This window comes from Photinus pyralis, unplaced genomic scaffold (assembly GCF_008802855.1).
Source record: "Photinus pyralis isolate 1611_PpyrPB1 unplaced genomic scaffold, Ppyr1.3 Ppyr1.4_LG1, whole genome shotgun sequence".
In the NCBI taxonomy this organism is placed as follows: Eukaryota; Metazoa; Arthropoda; class Insecta; order Coleoptera; family Lampyridae; genus Photinus; species Photinus pyralis.
The window spans coordinates 65,060,886-65,080,795 of NW_022170249.1; the positions used below are offsets into that span (position 1 = coordinate 65,060,886).

Below are 19,910 nucleotides of genomic sequence, written 5' to 3' on the forward strand. Positions count from 1 at the left end.
TCAGAGTTAGATTTTTATAATGTAATGCAAATGCGATTATATTTTAATTTAAGAAAAAAGGAAATAATTAAACACAGTCGCCTTGCATGCCTTAACAATGAAATTTGGACGACATGACATGAAGATGAACGCAGAGAACGCCGTTTAAATGCGCGCATTTACTAAACAAGCGAAGATAAGAAATTAAATCGAAATCGATACTGTATATAACAACACTTGCCGGAGAAAGGTAAGAATTTCTAAGAATGTCAAAACAATTTTTAAAAATAAAAAATTTAACAACCAGTGTTAACCTACTTTTTCCTAACATATCATAAGAATCCTTGGGTCTTTCTAAAGATCCACCTTTCTCCCTAATGCGTTGAGCATCATTAGTCCTCCGTTTGTCTCTGACTAGGTTGTATTAAGAAATAGTCAAAGCACAAACCACAAGCACCATAACACCAAATTCACACCTAAGATGAAGCAATGTTACACATTGCACTCACTTCTTACTAACATGTAGGCACTAGAATCCACTTATCAAGAAGTTCACTGTGAAGACCATCAGCATCTAAAGATATGACTGTTGAATGCTCTACAAGATAAGTGAAAGCTACGCGCAATGTTTAATATTATACTCGCTATCTTTCTTGGTGCTTACTTTACTTATGTCAATTTTGGATCCCTTCTTGATTGCACTTGATAAGCAGTTCATATTAGCCGAAAATTTGAATCTTTCCAAATTCGGCGCTTTTCCGTTCGGTTAAACTGAATAAATCCGGATGAAAAGGATTTTTGTAACGAATATAATTCCCGACAATTCATTCAAGAGATAGAGTTTATTAACCAAAGTCGAAGGTACCCAGATTATAAATGTAATTTGCGGATTTGAAATTAACGTACACGGTATATAAACAAAAAACAAAGACAACAATTTTTCTCTGTCCATTTCATTCGGTTGCGTTTAAGTTGTATTGGTTAACAATTCAAGAAAAAAATGATAATACAATAGCTCATTGTGCAATGCGCCCTCAAAACCCGATAATAAAATATTGCATCTCATTAAGTGATTTCGACAGAAACTGTGGAAAGATTGAAGTATTTGCCAGCCATTACTGTAAATAATCGTCCATTTACCTAAACGTAATGGAATTCTGCCATGAGGTAATTACAATACAATCAAAAACTATTCCGTAATCATTAGGACATTCATTAAATTTTCCTCCTCATTATTTAATTACTCATGCTCTTTATGACAGATTAATGACATTTATGCATTCTTCTTTCAAGTATGGGCTTTCACTAATTGAGGTTTCTAGAAGGACAACTATGTATGGCATCAAATAGACTTCCCAGAGAAGTGGTCCTTAGTATCGAGCTGAATTAAAGGAAGTATGAGAATTTAAAACATTCAGGGGGCTTCGTACTCTTCGTTAACCAAAACTCTGAGAGTTTACATACTTTTCCACCTTAATGGCGCCATATGTGAAGTTTAAGGAAAAATAAATAACCTATATTTATATTTGGAATCTACATGGAAACTACGTCATTTGATATCAATTTCCTATCCCAACAGTCCCAGTCCTTAGTTATTCAAGATTTTTCAAAATTATTGACGTTTGACTGCGTTTCTTTAGCGCCTGACTATGGCGCCGTTGACTTGAATTTCAAAAAGTTTCCAAAAAAACCAGAAGTGAAACGACATAATAAATATTATTCATTCGATACTCATGAAAACTATGTTGGTATGCAAATGTTCGATTTACATTTTTAATGAAGTTGAATACTTTTAAAGTTAACGGTATTGGCGTGGAAAGCTGTATATTTATGTTATAGTACGGCGCTATAATTTTCAATAAATTTATGGCTTTCTTTACATACATCTGCATTTTCCAAAAAAGGCAAGTACCTATTATATTTGATTATCTAAATATAAGGTGGCCTGGAACTGGGCGTTCAAAAATGTCCTCAGGGGTATAATGAAATAGAATAGAATGCACCTTTATCTCAATAGGAACGCAAAGTATGTGGGTTCTGCAACGAAAGTGCGTCGGTCTTCCTATGTAAAAAACTTGTATGCTAAATGTCAACAATACATGTTGTGCGTGCATCTATAGAAAGTTATTGTTGATGTAAAGGTGGTCCATTTTTATGGTGTAGAATACTTATTGCTTTTTTAAATAGAACCTCGTATATTTTTAATTGTTTCGATGTCATTTTGATAACTTGTCATTGCAAACCTATTCCTTTCTTTTTTTTTGCAATTTGCCCATCTTATTATTTTTCCCAATAATGTTCCCATAATCAAGCCTCACTTTAAGAATAGTATTACCTTGTTTTTTTGAAGTTATACAGGTGTTTTAATGAAATGGTAAATTCAAAGTGCCATAAATATTTTTTTTTTCAAATGGATTTCACTGTTTTATTTCTTTTATTCCATAGTCTTTTGTGTTCTTTCAACTTTTATAAGGGAACGTTCCTATAAAACAACATAAACATGAGGTATGAAGCTGGAAGGCTATGTATTGGTTTACAGACCCTATAATATACATGAAGAGTTATTCGTCTTTTCAAAACATTCTTAAACCAGTTATTTGAAAAGATCTAGGTCTAAACCATTATGAGCGACTGGAAGGCCATGTTATTAACATTGAAATAAATTCAAGTTACTGGTTTGGGCGTTATTTATTTACCTTAAAGACAGTGTTTCGTTTTCACTGAGTCCCCTGAGACCCAGAAAAGAGTCCGCTCGTATTTTTTGCTCTTATATTTTGTCGTTGGGTGCAATACAATTTTTGGGTTACAAACTGTTTGTCATACTTCCAATTTTAATTGCTTTTATTACTGTACAGTAACTTTCACGTTAGTAATTTTCATTAAATGCATCTAAATCAGCCAAATTAATGTTAATGCAGGTTTGTTAAGAAAAAATTTGGCTTTTCCAGACAATTTAGTTGTGGGCAGTGAGGGTTTAGGTTCTTCTTTCATATGAATTTTAATTTAGCACGTTGGTACCACCGACAGATTGACCGTTCAAAACAATTACAGTTTTCTTGGCTGATTCCGAAATTAGTGTTACGAATTTGCCATTGGACCTAATCAGAGCTGGGCAGATAACTTCACAAAAAGTAATTTGCAATATCTAAATATGTAAATAACTTTACACAAAATAAATGTTATTTGAATACTAAATACTTTTCGTCCAGCACAAGCGAATACTAGATAACATTGAAAAGTATTGCAAATATTAAAAAATAAGTAGGGGAGAGTGGAGTAAAGGGATGGTACCGGTAATACGGGATACCCTGTTTTATTGAAAGCAATTAGTGCTATGTGAGTGTGATCGAACTTACAGCTTCGGGTGTTCTACGTGCATGAAGCATAAGATAACCTATTTATCTTCAGAACGCGGTAAAAGATGCGAATTTTATGAAGTGTGGGTTGATTAATTGTGTTTTTGTTTGCTGAACAATATTTATTTTTCGGTTCACAGGGAAACTAATTTAAAGTGAGTGGTTTTATGCATAATATTTTGTGTACTATATTATAATCACTAGGTTTTAGAATCCGTTTTGTTTATTTACTAAAATATGGTCACATGCATTAAATCAAAAGTTGGGTAGAAAACGCGGATACTGTCGGTTGGTAATAACAGGATGGTATCTCGTTTTAGCCCATCATCGTTCCAAAGACACTCAACATTTTCTTAGTTGCCCAAAGGGCGTTATACACTTCCACATCTGATAGGATTTAAAATCCCAAATGATAGAAGAAGGGAAAAATGCTGTTTTAACACGACACAATACAAAAACGAACTGAAAGTCTATGAGTACAAAACTACAAAGAAAGCCAAGATTTAACGCGAGGGTTCCAAAAAGGCGATCCCTCAGTGCCAAAAGTGAATTAAAAAGGGAAATAAGTGCAAATAAGCAGGCAATCAAACACGAATAAAGGCAAAGAAAAGAAAAGAGAAAATGATAGTAGCAGTCAGAAGAAGAAAGCAAAGAGGTAACTGCATAATTTTTTGCAACGAAAAGTTTTTTTCTAATTCCAAAGTCAGAAAGAGGGTTGGATAAGGTTCGAACATTGCAGAGGATGGGCCCACAAGCATTTGCAGGGTGAGAAGATGAATGACGAAGTTTTTTGTCCTGCATCTTCTTCATAGTTGTTTTAATTCTTTTTAAAAATACAAACCGATTGTGCTTTTTGTTTACCTACTTGACCGTTTTTTTTTTTGTTTTAAGCATATATTTTAAGAAGTACTTTTGCAGTTTTTTCCTAAAGTATGTAGTACAGTGTGGGTCTTAGAAAATTATTGTATCCTTGTTTTCCAACTAGTTGGCTAAAACGAGATAGTTGGCACTCAAACGAAAAAAAATTTTTTCTGATAAAGCAGGCTGTTTTTTGATCAGTAATTGGTGAGTAATAATAGGTTTATTTATTCACTGAAACATGAAGGAAAAACCGTCCTTTGCATAGTTCATTAAAAAACTACGAGACCTAAATACTACTTCCGTTTTACCCAACTCTTCCCTAATTCAAATATTAGAATGGTATAGAATACTTCAAAGTATTCTAATACTATAAAGGTATTCGAAAATACTATAAAAAGTATTCGAATACTTGAAAAGTATTTCATTATGCTTACTTTGAATATCGAATACAGTCAAAATAATTCAAATACTCTGTCATCAAATACTTTAAAAATTTAAAAAGATGTATAAGCTAGATAAAAGGTTTAATACTACTCTAAATAAAGTATCTTGCATAGGGTTAGCTTTCCTTCTATATATCTATGTTATATACAAATTTAAGGGGAGTAAAAGCGTATTATTATTTTATCATTATTATATAGGAGGTACCTTACCAGGACCTTTCTTATACCAGTTATAATCTTAAGATAAGTGTACCTAGTTTTCAATAGCGCGTGGCACATTGATACGTACGCCTTTCTGAATTAAATACCTAGCGATTTGGAACAGATTCATTTTTGACCATTCCGTTTGTCCGTGTGCATGATAACTTTTTTAGAAACGTGCGATCCGCTTTTGAAAAACTTGGTGGCCATGATCTTGAAGATTATAAAAAGGTCCCTTTGTTTTAATTTACGTAACGTATCGATTTCGCGTATTCAGATGTTCGGATTTTTATATTTGATTTTGGGACAATGGAACTTTCCCTAAACATTTCTAAATTGTTCTCAATATTATGAATAACTTAAACTACTTGCCTTTTTTTGAGGCCGAAAAAAATTTTGTCTGAGATCAGATCGATCGAGATCCATAATTTCAAACATTTGAAGAATTGGGCTACTAGATCAAAAAGTTACAGCCTTTGAATTTTTTTTTCGAAATTTTTTTGTCCATTAAACTTTGATTTGAGAGGTTCTGATCGAAAAGTAGCGAATTGTTTGGATTCTAACACCAAAATCTAATAAGAAAAGTGTCTTTCCCGATTAAAATTTTGGTGCAGTCGATTTTTTTGGTAAATATCGCTTTTTTGAGCCCGAAATAAATTGTCTCAGAATCGACCGGAAAAAACATTTTCTTAAAAGAATGTGGCTGTAGATCCTATTTTCAACAGTTCCAAGATTGGGCTTTACTAGTTTCAAAAGTTACAGGCCCTCGAATTTTCTTTCGAAATTGGTTTTCTAGTCTATAACTTTTGATTGAGAAATTTTGGAGTGTCATTTTTTGGTAAAAAAAAAAGGGAGGTTAAGTATTCAAATAACTATTGCGAGTTTTCGAATACTTCTCGAAGTATTCAAGATAACTGGCGAATGTATTCGAATACTTACAAGTATTCGAATACTATATGTGTAAGTATTTGAGTTACAAAAAACAAATACTGCTTCCATAAACTAATATTAGTTGAGAACGGTAAAGGGATTTTCTACCTGTTCAAGCAGACAATTTGTTTGGAGGAGGACGAAGCGACGACCAATTATGTCTGGAACGAGTAACCCTTAAGTTAGACGTGCTTATAACATTTTTGCGCGATCGAAAATTAAAAATTATGAACCAATATAAAATCACTAAGAAATTAACGAGCAGAATAATCGAAATGATCGAAGTGTAATGGGTGTATATACTAGGTAACCAGTTTATTGTCAAAATTGAAGTTATAAATTTCATAAAAAATGTGCATGTGTCTGATGTTAGTTTACTAGCTTTGCACTTCCTTTATGACTTTATGAGCGTCTTGCTATAGGAAACAACAGCACAAATTGTACGATTAATGTACCTAACAATAATTAAAGATTAAATGTAATGTAAGACTGTTGATTTTTTAAAAGGCGTCGGTAAGTATTTTTGCTGTTCTGTTTTTAGATCGGTAAGTAATTTTGGCGTCGTCGTAATCATAGCAACTGGTAAATTCTACCTACTGTCATGGAAACACCCATGGTAAATAGTCAGAAATGACCGATCGCGCAAAAAAGTATTTAATTACAAAGTATTTGAATACTTTAAAGTATTTGAATACTAAAAAGTATTTACAAATTCGAATACTGGCCAGCTCTGGGCCCTATGAGCCCTATTCGTTTTGACCCTAAATCGGCGTTCTCATCGCTAAGGGCCAAAAGCCGGTAAATAAGGGCAAAATTAAGCGCAAATGTTTTTATGAATTCTATGCTGGTCTTGCAGTGCTAATTTTACTGTTCTTAATCCCAAACGACCTACCCTAAAGGCACCATTAAATTTACCTGATAATTATGATGCCCTATTATAGTACAAAATTTAGTTTTTACAGGTAAAGATGAGGGCAAAATTTTTAAGCAACTCTAAAAAAAACTATTAATTAAACTTGTGGTGTTGCAGTTTCCTTCCTTACGATATAAATTAGTAAATAATTGTGAGGCAATTGCAACCCTCAATCACGGAGGGTGACTTGATCGACTAAAACTGTAATTACGGACTGAAATAAAATTCCTGAGCGGAGTAGTATGTAAAGCTGCCTAATTTAGATTGTGAAAGATTTGTTGAAAGCAAAGACGAAATTTATTACTTATACGTGTCCTTGTAGTCTCTTTAATTGGCATCGAATGGCATTTATCATAAATAAGAGGGTCTAATGACTATAGACTAATGAGAACATTAGTTGTATAATTCATATATCCATATTATCCCTTCAGTGTTACTTATTATAGTGGGGAAAATTATAATTACATAGTTTATAGAGTTTATTATGACACACCCGTCTTTTTTAAACGCGGTGCATAAATTTTAATTCATTTTTTAGATTAAAAATGAATTAAAATTAGTGCACATCCCATTTAAAATAAGCAAATAATGTCAGAAATTTATCTGCACAAGTATTACACGTAATTATTGACTCAACCCTTTACTGTACCACTATATGTCATCACTAAATGGGGAAAGTAGCGTGCTTGTGGAATGTTTTAAACAATCAATTTCTGTTGCTAGTTACAATTGCAATTATTTACTTGAAATAATGAGGTGTCAAAAAGGTCGATTAATCTGTGAGGGTTTTTAAAAATCACCGAAATTGTTGAGAAGTTTCCTTTTGGAACAAACACTAGTTTTCACGAGCTTTTAAGCTTTTTAGTTTCCAATAATGAATAATGTTTGAAAGCCGGCCCTTGAAAAGATTTTAAGATAATTAACACTGTTAATAATCCTTAAATATCGCTTTGTTGAAAAACCGAGCTTGTAATTGTTGTTACAAGTGTATGAGAGCTTTAAGGTGTCCTCAATGGTGTTTCAAAATCTTGAAGAGTTTTAATTACTTTAAAAAACATTTATAAACCTTTAAGGGCCCGAGACTTTAAAGTAAGGTTTTTAGGAGAATTTTCGTGGATATATATAGAGTAAACTTTTAGTCTTTAAGAGCCTTAGTCTTTATATTGAAAATCGTACCATTAAAGTTCTTGCTTTCAATATACTTGATGGCTTTCGGGTCGTAGAGAGATTTTAACAGTTTCGGTGAGTCTTCAAAGGTTTTTAAGAGATTCCAAATGACTTCAAGAGTGTTCCAAATCTTTTTTATAAACCTTGAAACATTCGAATTTGAGAATTGTCAATCTTCTAATGTTAAAATAGGGACAATCGTAATATGGCAACCCGAATTTTAAAACCTGAATTTTAAAAATGTTGGGAAATTCAGATCTTCTTATTATAATTGCCCAATCCCAAGCGCAAACCCTCCTGCCGTCATTATAGCAAGCCTGAGATACTTTGCACTGATCACGGTATTCACCTCGGTATTCACAGTGTATTCGCGAGCGGCAAACCCGAGGAGTGGAAAATTGTCTTTTGTAACTTGGTTGCACAAAATCTTTGGAGACGATGTTCACTTTTTTGAATCATCAAGGAGCCGTACATATTTCTATACAAATTTATAAACTGTGTTTCCTCTCCATTATTACTAAATATCACGTTTTTACTAACAGACACTGGACATAGGCTTTGTAATGCAAAACGACTGAGGTTTAACCACGAACACATTATGTTTAAATATACAATTGCAAATTTAAAATTATAAAATTTTGTTTTTTGTGTTAATAAATTCAAAGGGCCGCTTTTGCTTTAATGTTTTATGTTGGCTCTGTTTACATATTTGCGAAAAATAAACAAATAATTACAAATACGAAACCGTTGAATGATTGGGTCCATAATTATTACAAAAAGCAGATCGATAATTGCCTAACGCAAATTAAACCTTGAGAGCACGCCGAACTATTTGATTTTGTCGTTATTTTTTTAGCGTAAGTGAAAGCCGCCGCAATTTGTTAGTTGCTAATTTGAACTCCTTCACTTTTACTTGTGCACCACTTAACCCCGAAAGCGTGTAATAGAGCGACATATGCACTTCAATCTGTAGGAAGTGACTCGCTTATTATTGTTTAATAATCAAACGAACTATCTTACAATAATGACATTTTTCATTGAACGTCTTTAGTGACCACGGTCATGGTTCCATTCATTAACGGAAAGAAGGAATCCATTGTGTTTATTTTCTTAACAGTTATTTAACTGCACGTTGAACGTTGAGATCCTCTATTACGGGAACAATAACATTATTAATTTTTTTACAGAAGATTACGCCAATTGTAGGTATTTCAGTCATTATTGCTTGGGAATGGTTCCAAGTTCAAGTTTGTAATTTTTCCTTGGCAGGTATAAAGATAGTTAAAGTTTCTCTCCTTTTATGTTCTGGACAATTTTGCTGCAATTGTTATCGTAAGTACTGCTGCCAGAATTATAATTAGATTATTTTATTTGCCCTTGCACTCCTTAACAACTACTTTCTTTGGATGAATGCGGATGTGTCTCCATGCGGACACCAATTACTTTTATTTTAAATTTTAAAACAATTAAACGTACAAAATCTTTACAAGAAAAACGACGACATTAATTACTGAATTAAATAAATTTGAACACATCTCAAAAGTGGGTGACAACCCAAGCATTAAACTGTAGAAATTCAAATTCAAGCAATCGATGAAACGCGACCTTCTGAAGAAATGCGAGGAACCTCAATTTCTTAACTTTCCCCTTCGGCAATAAATGTTTAAGTTATTATCGAGATTTATTAATACGTATTACTGATGACTTATAAAAATTAGGTTGCCATTGTAACTTTACTGATGATTGCCATGCTGATATGCCGTACATTCCTAGGCCTTTTACACAGGCGGTTCCTCGGCACATAATTTCCCGACGAGATAGATATATTAGTGGCTTTTTATTGTTGGAATTGGTTATAGTAAACACTGAAAAATCAACCCTTTGGAACCTTCGCGTGACACACTGCAAGACTTTCCCAGGCCTTAACTGCAATATCCTTATTTTCTTGATTGTGATGATAATTACTTCCCCACAATAGCCTCCCTTGCAATTAATTTTCAGATATATTTTTGTTACAGCTTGTACTAATTAAAGCATTCACAAATAATTATCGCTGTTTAGAATTTCGTCGTGGTTCCACGCCCTTCTTTTTCAGAACAATTTCTTTTGGTATTTAATTTCCTAAACATATGTTATTAATTTTTTGTTAGAATTTGTAAAGCAGGAAGTAGGTAAGGTAGATAAGCATGTGCTCCGCAACTTCCTCTTTCTCTCCACAAATTCTGCATTCCTTTTCTTCTTCTTTTCTCCACTTCTCCTTCCCTCTCTCCTCGTTTCCGCATCTAAACCTCGCTATTATCTTAATATTTTTCTCCCTCGCTTAAGTATTTCGACAGTCACTCCCGTATCAGCTCCTTGTACCTACTGCTTCCTCATGAGCTCAACCTCTGTTGCGGTACTTGTATTCTTTCCTAAGGCATTCAAGTTTAGACTCCAGGCGCTGCCAAAACTGGTCTTATTAAAGCGTATCCACATGTGACATAGAAGTGTCACTTATTTTGTGTATTAGTCGAACTAAACCTAAAATTGTATTGTAGGTATATTATGCCTTCTTTTATTGCATTAACTGTTAATATACACGTTAAACCCAGCATGTTTCAATTCAATTCAAGTAGAGAAAGAAGTAAACATAACCTTTTACTTAAATAAGGATCACATTTTTCAGTTTCGCCAACTTAAGAATGAGCAAATATAAGTAACATAACCTTAGAATTCTACGAAATGAAGTGACCTTTAAATTAAGATTGTTCAAAATTTCAAGCTTCTCCCGCCATTTTTATTAATTTCATGATCGTACCTGAGGAAGGGAGGGGGGCGTAATAACGTCACGTACCCACAATTAGGTTTAATAACGTCTGCTTCGAAAGAACGCCCCTATCGTCCCACTTACGCCGAAAATATCGCACGTATCGTAAAACACCCTCATCTCTTCGTTATCCCTTAACAGCGATAAAACAGTGCGTCAATTAATTGTCGCCTGATAAGACGCCTTGTCGCAAACGACCAGATGTTTCTTACTTTTCTAATACATAATCTTAATTAAATAAATTACAAAAGCGATTAAATTTAAACAAGAATTGCGATCTAACAAACACTGAAATACACATTCAAATAAAACAAACCAACTCTGTTCTTAATTCGCAAATAATGTTCCAGATTTACACTTAATAAATGGAAAAATTTCATATATAGAATGTTACGTCATTGTTTTTTGTGTTTAACCCAAAATACCGTCTGCATGACGTTGTTTACACAACAATATACACTATCGATCGTTCCCCCCTCTGCCTGAATCCCATTTGTGTTTCTCTTTTATTTCTTATTGTAACCTTTCATTTATTGTCATTGCGTATATTCTGTATGCCGTCTTTATTATCGTGATTCTGATTTCTGTATCATTTTCCATGTTATTTCATACTCTTTTGTAAATGAACACTATTACCCCGGCCTTCCAATTCCTCTCCTTTTCATATCTTGTTTGTTGCCTCATTTTTTTCTTGATACCATCTGTAGCAAAAAACCAAGCTTGCTTTCCCATTTAATATCTTAATAAATGGCTGCCCCCAGCCTCTTATTTGTATTTCATTCCTACTTGTCCTGTTTTTCCGTTTTCCTCTGGTTATCATCTTCCAAAAATTTGTCTCATCTGTTCACATTTCCCTGATTTGTTCTTCATATTCTTTCTATTTCCCTATCTAATTTTCAGTGCTTTTTTCTGTTCTCTCAACTCCTTTTCCTCTATTTCTCCTTTTCTTTCATTATTCTATCTGTTTCTTTCTCGTGTACAATCTCTGCCCCACCACGTCTTTCTATTATCTTCCCTTTCTCTTCATTTACCGGCCCTGCGTCTATGTTATCGTATTTTTAATACTATCCTTCATATCCTTCCACTCCTCTGTACTGTCTCTTATTTTTTCTTCTTGTTTTTCTAGTATCCTTTTATACGACCTTACCGTCTCTCTTTTTCACTCCCTTCGTCTTTGCATCTGTCTATATCTTGATCTTCTTAACTTCCCGTTTAGACTCATTTCCATTGGTTGGTGACCCGATTCTATAGATTGCCTGCCTTACTTAATTTGATTGAATTTAATTAATTATCGACTTCATGGCGCTGGCGTACTTTCCTAGGGCTCTTCCACAGATGTTTCCTTATCATTTAATTTCCTGGCGTAGGACTAAAGCATTTACAAATTAATCCCATTTGAAGTTAAAGGCTAAATGATAGGGACAATTGGAAGGATCGAGGCAGCCTTGGACACGGGCGGATCTGGGAGAAAACAGTTATCTGGAAACGGGGAGGGTGAAGCGACTTAAGCAAAACAGGGTCCTATCCTTTATTGAGAGGAGCAGGCTCTAAACTTGGTTGCGAAGGAAAGAGGGTAGGCACAATGGGTCTTTGGTTGTGCTGCCTGGTCGGATTCCTCTTATAAATAGAATAGAATAGACGATCCTCTATATAACTCGCTAGGTTTTCCTTAAAGCAGTGAAAACTTAGAGCTATTTCCACAGGTGTTTTTCAGCATGTTTGCAGAGTCAGGTCATTACCTGGGCTAGTAGAACCTTGAAAGCTCTGAAAAGCTCTGGAGATGGCATAATAATTTTGGAAAGCGCATACGGAGATTGAATCAGAATTTTTAGAGCACTTTGGCATTTTTCGAAACCTTTTACAGTAAATCGTTTTGGTATGACATTTACATGTGAAATTAAATAACAGCTTCAATAATTTCAATTGTATATTGTTTTGTAGTCGCCAAGCGTAGTAGAGTAGCAGCTTTTAATATACGGAAGAACGTTCATTGTCTAAAGATCGGTATTTAAGCGTAAGTGTTTCCATACAAAAACATGTGTATAAATTTATAACCTGTATAATTATGCAAATTACTGTCTTTATTGTCAAATAAATAAAAAACGTAACAATAAATATTAAATATGTGTAACCTGCAGGCGACACAGAATATTAAGAACAATGTATTTGTAACAACAATAGAAAATATACGTAATATTCTAGCCGCTGTCATTACGGTTGGCACACATAAAATAATTGGTCCTCAAATTAAGAACATATTTTAAAGCACACAACACAAATTATGGGCCGACTTGTTATTTTATGTAAAAATATCCCATTCAGTGCAAATTCAATTGGAATCGTTTAACCAATTTCAGCCGACCCCAAAAAAGGTAAATTTCTACTTACATCCAATTTCGTCAAAAAATCTCATTTTCGGTGGTGGATACACGTATTTCTTAACGTCGCTATCTGTAACAAAATTGACAAGAATTAAATACTTCCGTAAATTTAATTGTAATTGAGAGAACGTTCCTCTTATTGCCAAATAATTTAATATTAATTGACACATTGTTGTTACAATTTTACATAACGCTAATAATCAAAAGCGGAACGTTAGTTAAACTAAAAGGTTTGGTAATCGAATTTTACATAGAGAAATCGTGGTTTTTATCGTAAAATTCTTTATTGTTTCTCAACGTTTTCGTAGATGTTTACTACATTTCTTAGCTTGGCACGTCGATTAGCACTGCTAAAGCGGGTTGTTTCTGAATTCAGTTAAATTTTCGACACACAAAACACATCGGATCGATATCTAATTTCATCCGGCTGTGGAAAAAGAAAATTTGCAGATTTGTCCAAAATCTCTGTCCCTTTAGATTTCAAACGTTTAAACGATATGGAGAAGAATTTTTTGTTATAAGAAACCAGCTACTTTATGGCGGAAATATTTCGTACAATTACTACGCAAATCGACGACCCTCAGGCTGCAGTAGGCAGGGAAATAGGAAATGCAAAAGGAAAGCGGCACAATGCGGAATAAATTCGAAAAAGAATAAAAACAATTTAAAAACTCCTTTGGTGCGTACAATTTATTTTCAGATATGACAAAACGTCTGGTTTTCCATTACATATTAAATGACTTTAATCTCAAAACTCTTACATGATTGTAAATGAATGCGGGGAATGCTTGGGGTGGATTTTTTCGTAGGGGCGCGGTGTTTAGAAGAATGGAATGCCATTATTTTGGTATACAGAATTAAGTTTCATCAAGATTTAGTTTAATGAGTTAATTTTACATAATTTGTTCTGTTCGATCTCACCTTTCACGTAAATTCAAAATGATTTGCATAATTAAAAATCACTAATAAGAAAAATTCACTTGGAAGTTGGAGTGCTATATTCCAGCATTGAATAACGAACGATTCTAGTCATTTACATGCAGAGAAGTAGTAAAAGGTAGACAACCCATCTATCAACTCTGTGTTCCAGTCTTACATTTAATTAAACATTTCTTTAGCGATTGAAAATAACATAATCCAGGAGAAATATTCTTGTTCGAATTAATTTGAAATTTTTATTGGGTCTTGGAATATGTTGGTAAAATCTTCTGATCATGATCCTTTGTGAGAGAGTTTTCTGGGGAGATCTTAATCTAATACTGTAATGGATGAGCATTAGATATTGAGTGAGTACATTGAATAAGTAGGTACTTATTCAATGGTGAGTATTAATAATTTTGACACGAATTAAGGGAATCCTAAGCGAAAATTGTACTACATTTTGGCCTCCGGAATCCACACACTTGAATGGAGATAAATTTGAGTAAAAACCTGTTAATCTTGGTAAACCCCTGCAGAAGGTAATTTTTACAGTCCGTAAAAGAAAGAGAATCTTGCAGGAATTTTACTAGAATATTAAAATGATTCACCTCGAAATATTCGCCCTAGTAATTTAACCCTTACCATATTTGTCCCCAAAAAAACTCCCCCGTGGAAGAATTCGCCCCTGCAAGTTTTACCCTTCTCCATGGTATACATACACTGGATATTAAAATGACATTAGACAAATTTGTCATATACCTCGACAAATAAAAGAGATATATTGAGGTGACTTTCTTATCTCGGACGCAGTGTATATGTACCTACTTTAAAGTAACGTGCCAAATGATCTATTGTTGTAGGCACAAATTGCCAGAACACCTAATAAAAATTACCTTTAAGAGCACTCTCTACTAATTTAAATAAAATAAATTGGTGAAGTTGCATACCATGTACTTAACGACGGCACGTCTCACTAGATGAAAACTAATTCGTCATAAAAATGATCACAATGCGTGGGCACTTCCTATGTTCTTTAGCACGTGTCGCGGCGAATAAGAATAATAAAGAGAAAGGTTCCATTTTACTTTCAATACGGCATAAAAATGATTAATCTTAGGAGACGATTGTTTCATATGAAACTGATAGTATATACAAATGGAATTCCTTGTATATTGTTACCATCAGTAGGTATATACGATGCATTGTCACACATTATTATCTGTGTACACATATGCCTAAGAAGGAATATCTGGGGCCATTTGTACAGAATTGAAGTTGTGTACCGATGAAGATTCACGTCCGGAATATTCTTAGGGAATTTTTTGAAAGTACAATACACATTTTTACTACGATCATTTTTTAGCAAATGCATAATCGCCTTTTTCTTAAAGTATATAATATAATATAAATAATAAATTTTGACAATTGTAAGTACTAATCGAAGTACTAATGTACAGTAACAAAATGTGCCATTATAATACAATATTTATACAATTACTTACCGGCGTCACTAGAAATTGGTTGATAGGGGAGAGTTCAAATAGAAGTTTGGTATTTCAACAAAATTCTATGTAGATATTTCAAAGTATACAAATTTCAATACATTCGGCATTTTTTTTTACTGATTTCAGCTTTGTTGTTGCCGTTTCTTCACCTTATATTTTTATTGTCTGATTCAGTTCTCGGGGCGAAACCTGATAGTAAAAAAATCACCCCAAGAAGGTTCGCCCATGCAATATTTGTTCCTAGAGTATTCCCTACTGAAACATTCGCCCTCGGAAATGTATCCATCTGAAAGTTATATCGGGGAATATTCGCGCCCAAGAACAAGAAGACTCCTAGACAAGTCCGAATCTTGGGATCACATTTCTTAGGGAGAAGTATTCCAGGAATAATTCTCCAAGAGGATGTTTTCTACAATCCTTGGAACTAAACCGAGCGGAACTAAAATCAGCGCATTTATTACACACAAGAATACAAATTATGTTAATTATGGAGCGCTTTTGTTAACTAGAAATGCAGAGCTTTCCTGAAGTACAAAATCTCTAAATCGCCAAGGGATGGGGATAGGTTAAAAAGGGTTAATTCTAGAAACTCAAATACCCAAAGAAAGGGCACTCAACTTTGAGTGACTAACCGAGTATTGAAAAATACTTCCTTAATTTTGTTTGCCATCAGAGAAAAAGTAATTATCCTTTTTTTACGGAAATTAATTGATTAAGTATACAGAAATTAGTGAAAGGCGTACCTTTAATCTCATTGTCGGTAGCTCCAGTGAACACAATCGAAACAATAAAGATCACAACTCGTTCATAACAATGAAATTTCATTTTCAAATCACAAGTAGAGCACGCCCGGTATCGCACAAAAATTTAACACATTCCGAAACTATATCAGAAATCTTTAGCCAGAGACCATCAAGAACTGTGGTGAATATGAAGTAACGCACGACAAATACTAAAGTTTAGTTGCCTGGAGAAATTTTGATCTCAATTTTTAGACCAGTGGTCGTTTTAAACCATTTCTCCAATATGTCAAACTAAACGAGTCAGTTCAGGTACTTTCATATAATCAGAGCTTTAATTTAAAATCTATTAATTACTAAGTTTTAGAAATCAAAAGTTCTGTTACACAATACCCAAACGTGACTTCGGCTTTTTTATAGCGCAATTTACATACATATTATAAACTTCTATTCTTAAAACGATTTTCACCTTACTGATGATATCAACGTACTAAAGACTTGACCTGCATAGCTTTTCCTTTCGTCGAAAACAAGAAAAGTTGATCATTAAGCGGATATGGAAAAATACTTTTACTCGCTATGTTATTCGTTATAACAAATAGAAAGTGTTTTGTATCGTGACTCGTGGTAGAATCAAAGAAACATTTTAATTGAGACGAAATTGACAGTTTTTCAGTTAATTACTAATGATCATTCTTGCGTAGCGCCAGTCACAGCATCCCAATTCTCTTCATCAAAAGGCCAATTTTTTATTAAGAAAGTATAATCTAATTATTGAGTTCGTTATAAGACGACAAAGGAGCTTTTGGGGTGTTTGCAAAAAAAGCCAACTGCGACTTACCTAAAATCATCCAATTCATGTAGGTAATAAACGTTAAATAAAATAGTGTAAACCCGAATACCCGATGAAGTTGTTGCTGCGCTATTAGAACGCAAATTGCTAAAGTTTTAATCGTAATTATTACTCTTCCCTGTCCAAACCGAATTTAAATTGCAGTGATGACTTACTTTGATAAATTTATTGCTTCACAATAATTGCTAGTAGCGCAAAACTATTTTTTTGGAAGATATTGTGTACATTTGGCCGCAATGAAAAGGTAATTTTGTTCCTTGTGTTTGTTATGCGAAAAGGGAGCAAAAAAAGTTTTCACTTATTAAAAAGCACTACGAGTATGAATGTTAATATTGTATCCTGGGAAACCCCTAGTTTAAGAGCGCTGAGAACGCTTACACGGATCTTGTATCACTAAGTAGAGAAACCGACTTCTTTATTGGGGTCGTAAAACCTTCTTTGCTAAATTTTCCAGAACTTTACTACGGAAGCGAATATGTTTATCGATTCTTTTTCACTAACATATCAAGGTTTCAAATTTAGTTTCATATATCTAGGAATTGGAAAAAAAAAATAACCAACAGCGTATCAACCAATGGCAAGTGGCGTACTTGAACGAGTAGACCGAACCATAAGCATCAACAAATTTCAAACTAATTGGGACGAATGGTACCCGCATTTTACAATGGCCTATAATTTCACTTCCAGGTCTTTAAATCATTTAAACAATTCTTAAGATTGTTCGATTCCTTCAAATCCAACTACTTATATAAGCTCTTAAAAATAGATTTCGGGAATTCTCTCATTCCTTCTCTTTGATTCTTCACTTTCATCAGATTTTAAGTTCTCTAAACTATATAAATCTTTGACATTTATACACTCAATATGGAAACAATCAAATTGTAAACCAAAATAATGAAAATTGGATTCAATTTAATATTAACAATCATCTGTCTTTAATTGCTCATAAATTAAGATTTTTCCAGTACAATTAGTGTCTTACTTTTAAGATGTTCCAAAAAAAAACACCATCCAGATCCAATGGCCGAATAAGCCAAAGGCGAGTTCGTCACAAAATGAACGGATCTCGGCCATTCTATGCCCAATATTCATAACCATGAAGCCAAAATTCACTTACTGACCCTGAACCCATGTAAGCAATCTTTTAAGTACAATGTGTAGTGTAGTATTGCTGGTTGATGTTAGGTTGTTAAAAAGTTCTGTTTTAATTGAAGTGTTTTACAATGAATTTATCATTTTTTGTCGTAGCATGAAAGTGCTGAAATATAGGCGACGCACCTCGTGTGGATTGTATATATTTTGTTACTTTTAATTATCAGTTGCAATTTTAAAAAAAACTGTATGGTAATTGATTTTCGAGAAAGGAGTACTTTAAAATGTTTTTGTGGTGTAGGCAGGCAGTGTACCTTCCTTTTTTACCAAAATTCGACTACACCAAAATTTCTCGGGATTTCCGGGTCGATCTGAGACAATTTTTTTTTCGGGGCTCAAAAAAGGCAGTTTATAACCTTCCTTTTTTACGAAAAATCGACTACACCAAAATTTCTCGGGAAAACACTTTTTCTTATTAATTTGGGTGCGTAGAATCCAAATCAATTCGTACTTTTTCGATCAGACCTCTTAATCAAAAGTAATAGACTAGAAACCAATTTCGAAAAAAAATTCAAAGGGCTGTAACTTTTGAACTAGTAGCCCAATCTTGGAACTGTTTGAAGTTATGGATTCTACAGGCCACATTCTATAAGAAAATTTTTTCCCAGGGCGATCTGAGACAATGTTTTTTCGGGGCTCAAAAAAAGGCAGTGTATAACCAGGGGCGCACTGGCCCGGGGGGGCGGGTGGTGATTGCCACCTGGCCTGTAGATCATAATGGCCCGTTGAAAATTTATAAGTATGTGCTGTATTTAGTTTCTTGCACTATTAATAAATTATTAACACGTTTCTCTAATTGGGGTTGATGTTAGGTTGTTAAAAAATTCTGTTTTAATTGAAGAGTTTTACAATGAATTTATCATTTTTTGTCGTAGCATGAAAGTGCTGAAATAGAATGATAGGCGACGCACCTCGTGTGGATTGTATATTTTGTTACTTTTAATTATCAGCTGCAATTTAAAAAAAAACTGTATGGTAATTTATTTTCGAGAAAGGAGTACTTTAAAATGTTTTTGTGGTGCACCTCGGAGCTAACCCCCCCCCCCCCCCCCCATCATTACTACACTAATACTTTAATGGCCCGTAACTTATGCAATTCCACCTGGCCCGCAGTTACCCAGTCCGCCCCTGGGAATGCCAACATCGGGCAAGGTATCCTATCAAAACGGAAGTAATAGCAGCCTAAAAGAATTGAGGAATGGGAAGGCAGTAGGAGAATTTTCCCATAGATGTATTAAATGTCTACAAGAAAAAGGAGTTTGTAATAAAAATCTAGGAAAGGAGGCTGTCTCCAGAGGTCTTTCTCTGTTCAGAAATGGTGGTCCTACCTAAAAAGCAATGTTCAGAATATAGAACAATTATCCGAGTGACACACAGAGCAAAGATCTTATTGAAAATATTAAATGGAAGGCTTGGAACAAAGTTGTGAAGTAGAATATAGGGGAGGAATAGTTTGGTTTCAAGAGAGGAATGGCCACGAGAGATGGAATAGTGGTGAGAACGATCGGCGAAATATCCTTTTGTGTAGCTTTTGTTGACATGATTGTTTTTGCTGAGAGTATAGCCTAAGAATGAATAAGAACAAAACAAAAGTTACGAAAGTAGGAGTGTAGGAGTATAATAGTAATGGTAGAGGGAGTGGTGATGGAGCACGTGGAAAGATATAACTATTAGAATTGGAAGGAGAGAATTGGAGAGGAAC

General features: G+C 34.0%; 1 protein-coding gene across 1 annotated transcript in view; it reads right to left on the reverse strand.

Moving 5' to 3' along the window:
- Positions 1 to 16,644, reverse strand: part of LOC116159751 (serine proteinase stubble-like) — a 37,127-nt gene extending 20,483 nt beyond the window's left edge. The window contains exons 1-2 of the mRNA XM_031472828.1: positions 16,207 to 16,644; positions 13,045 to 13,107 (exon numbers count right to left, since the gene is read on the reverse strand). Of these exons, the coding sequence (XP_031328688.1) occupies positions 13,045 to 13,107; positions 16,207 to 16,288 (145 nt within the window). The 5' untranslated portion in view covers positions 16,289 to 16,644. The remainder of the gene's footprint in view (positions 1 to 13,044; positions 13,108 to 16,206) is intronic.
- Between the last annotated feature and the right edge of the window lie 3,266 nt (positions 16,645 to 19,910).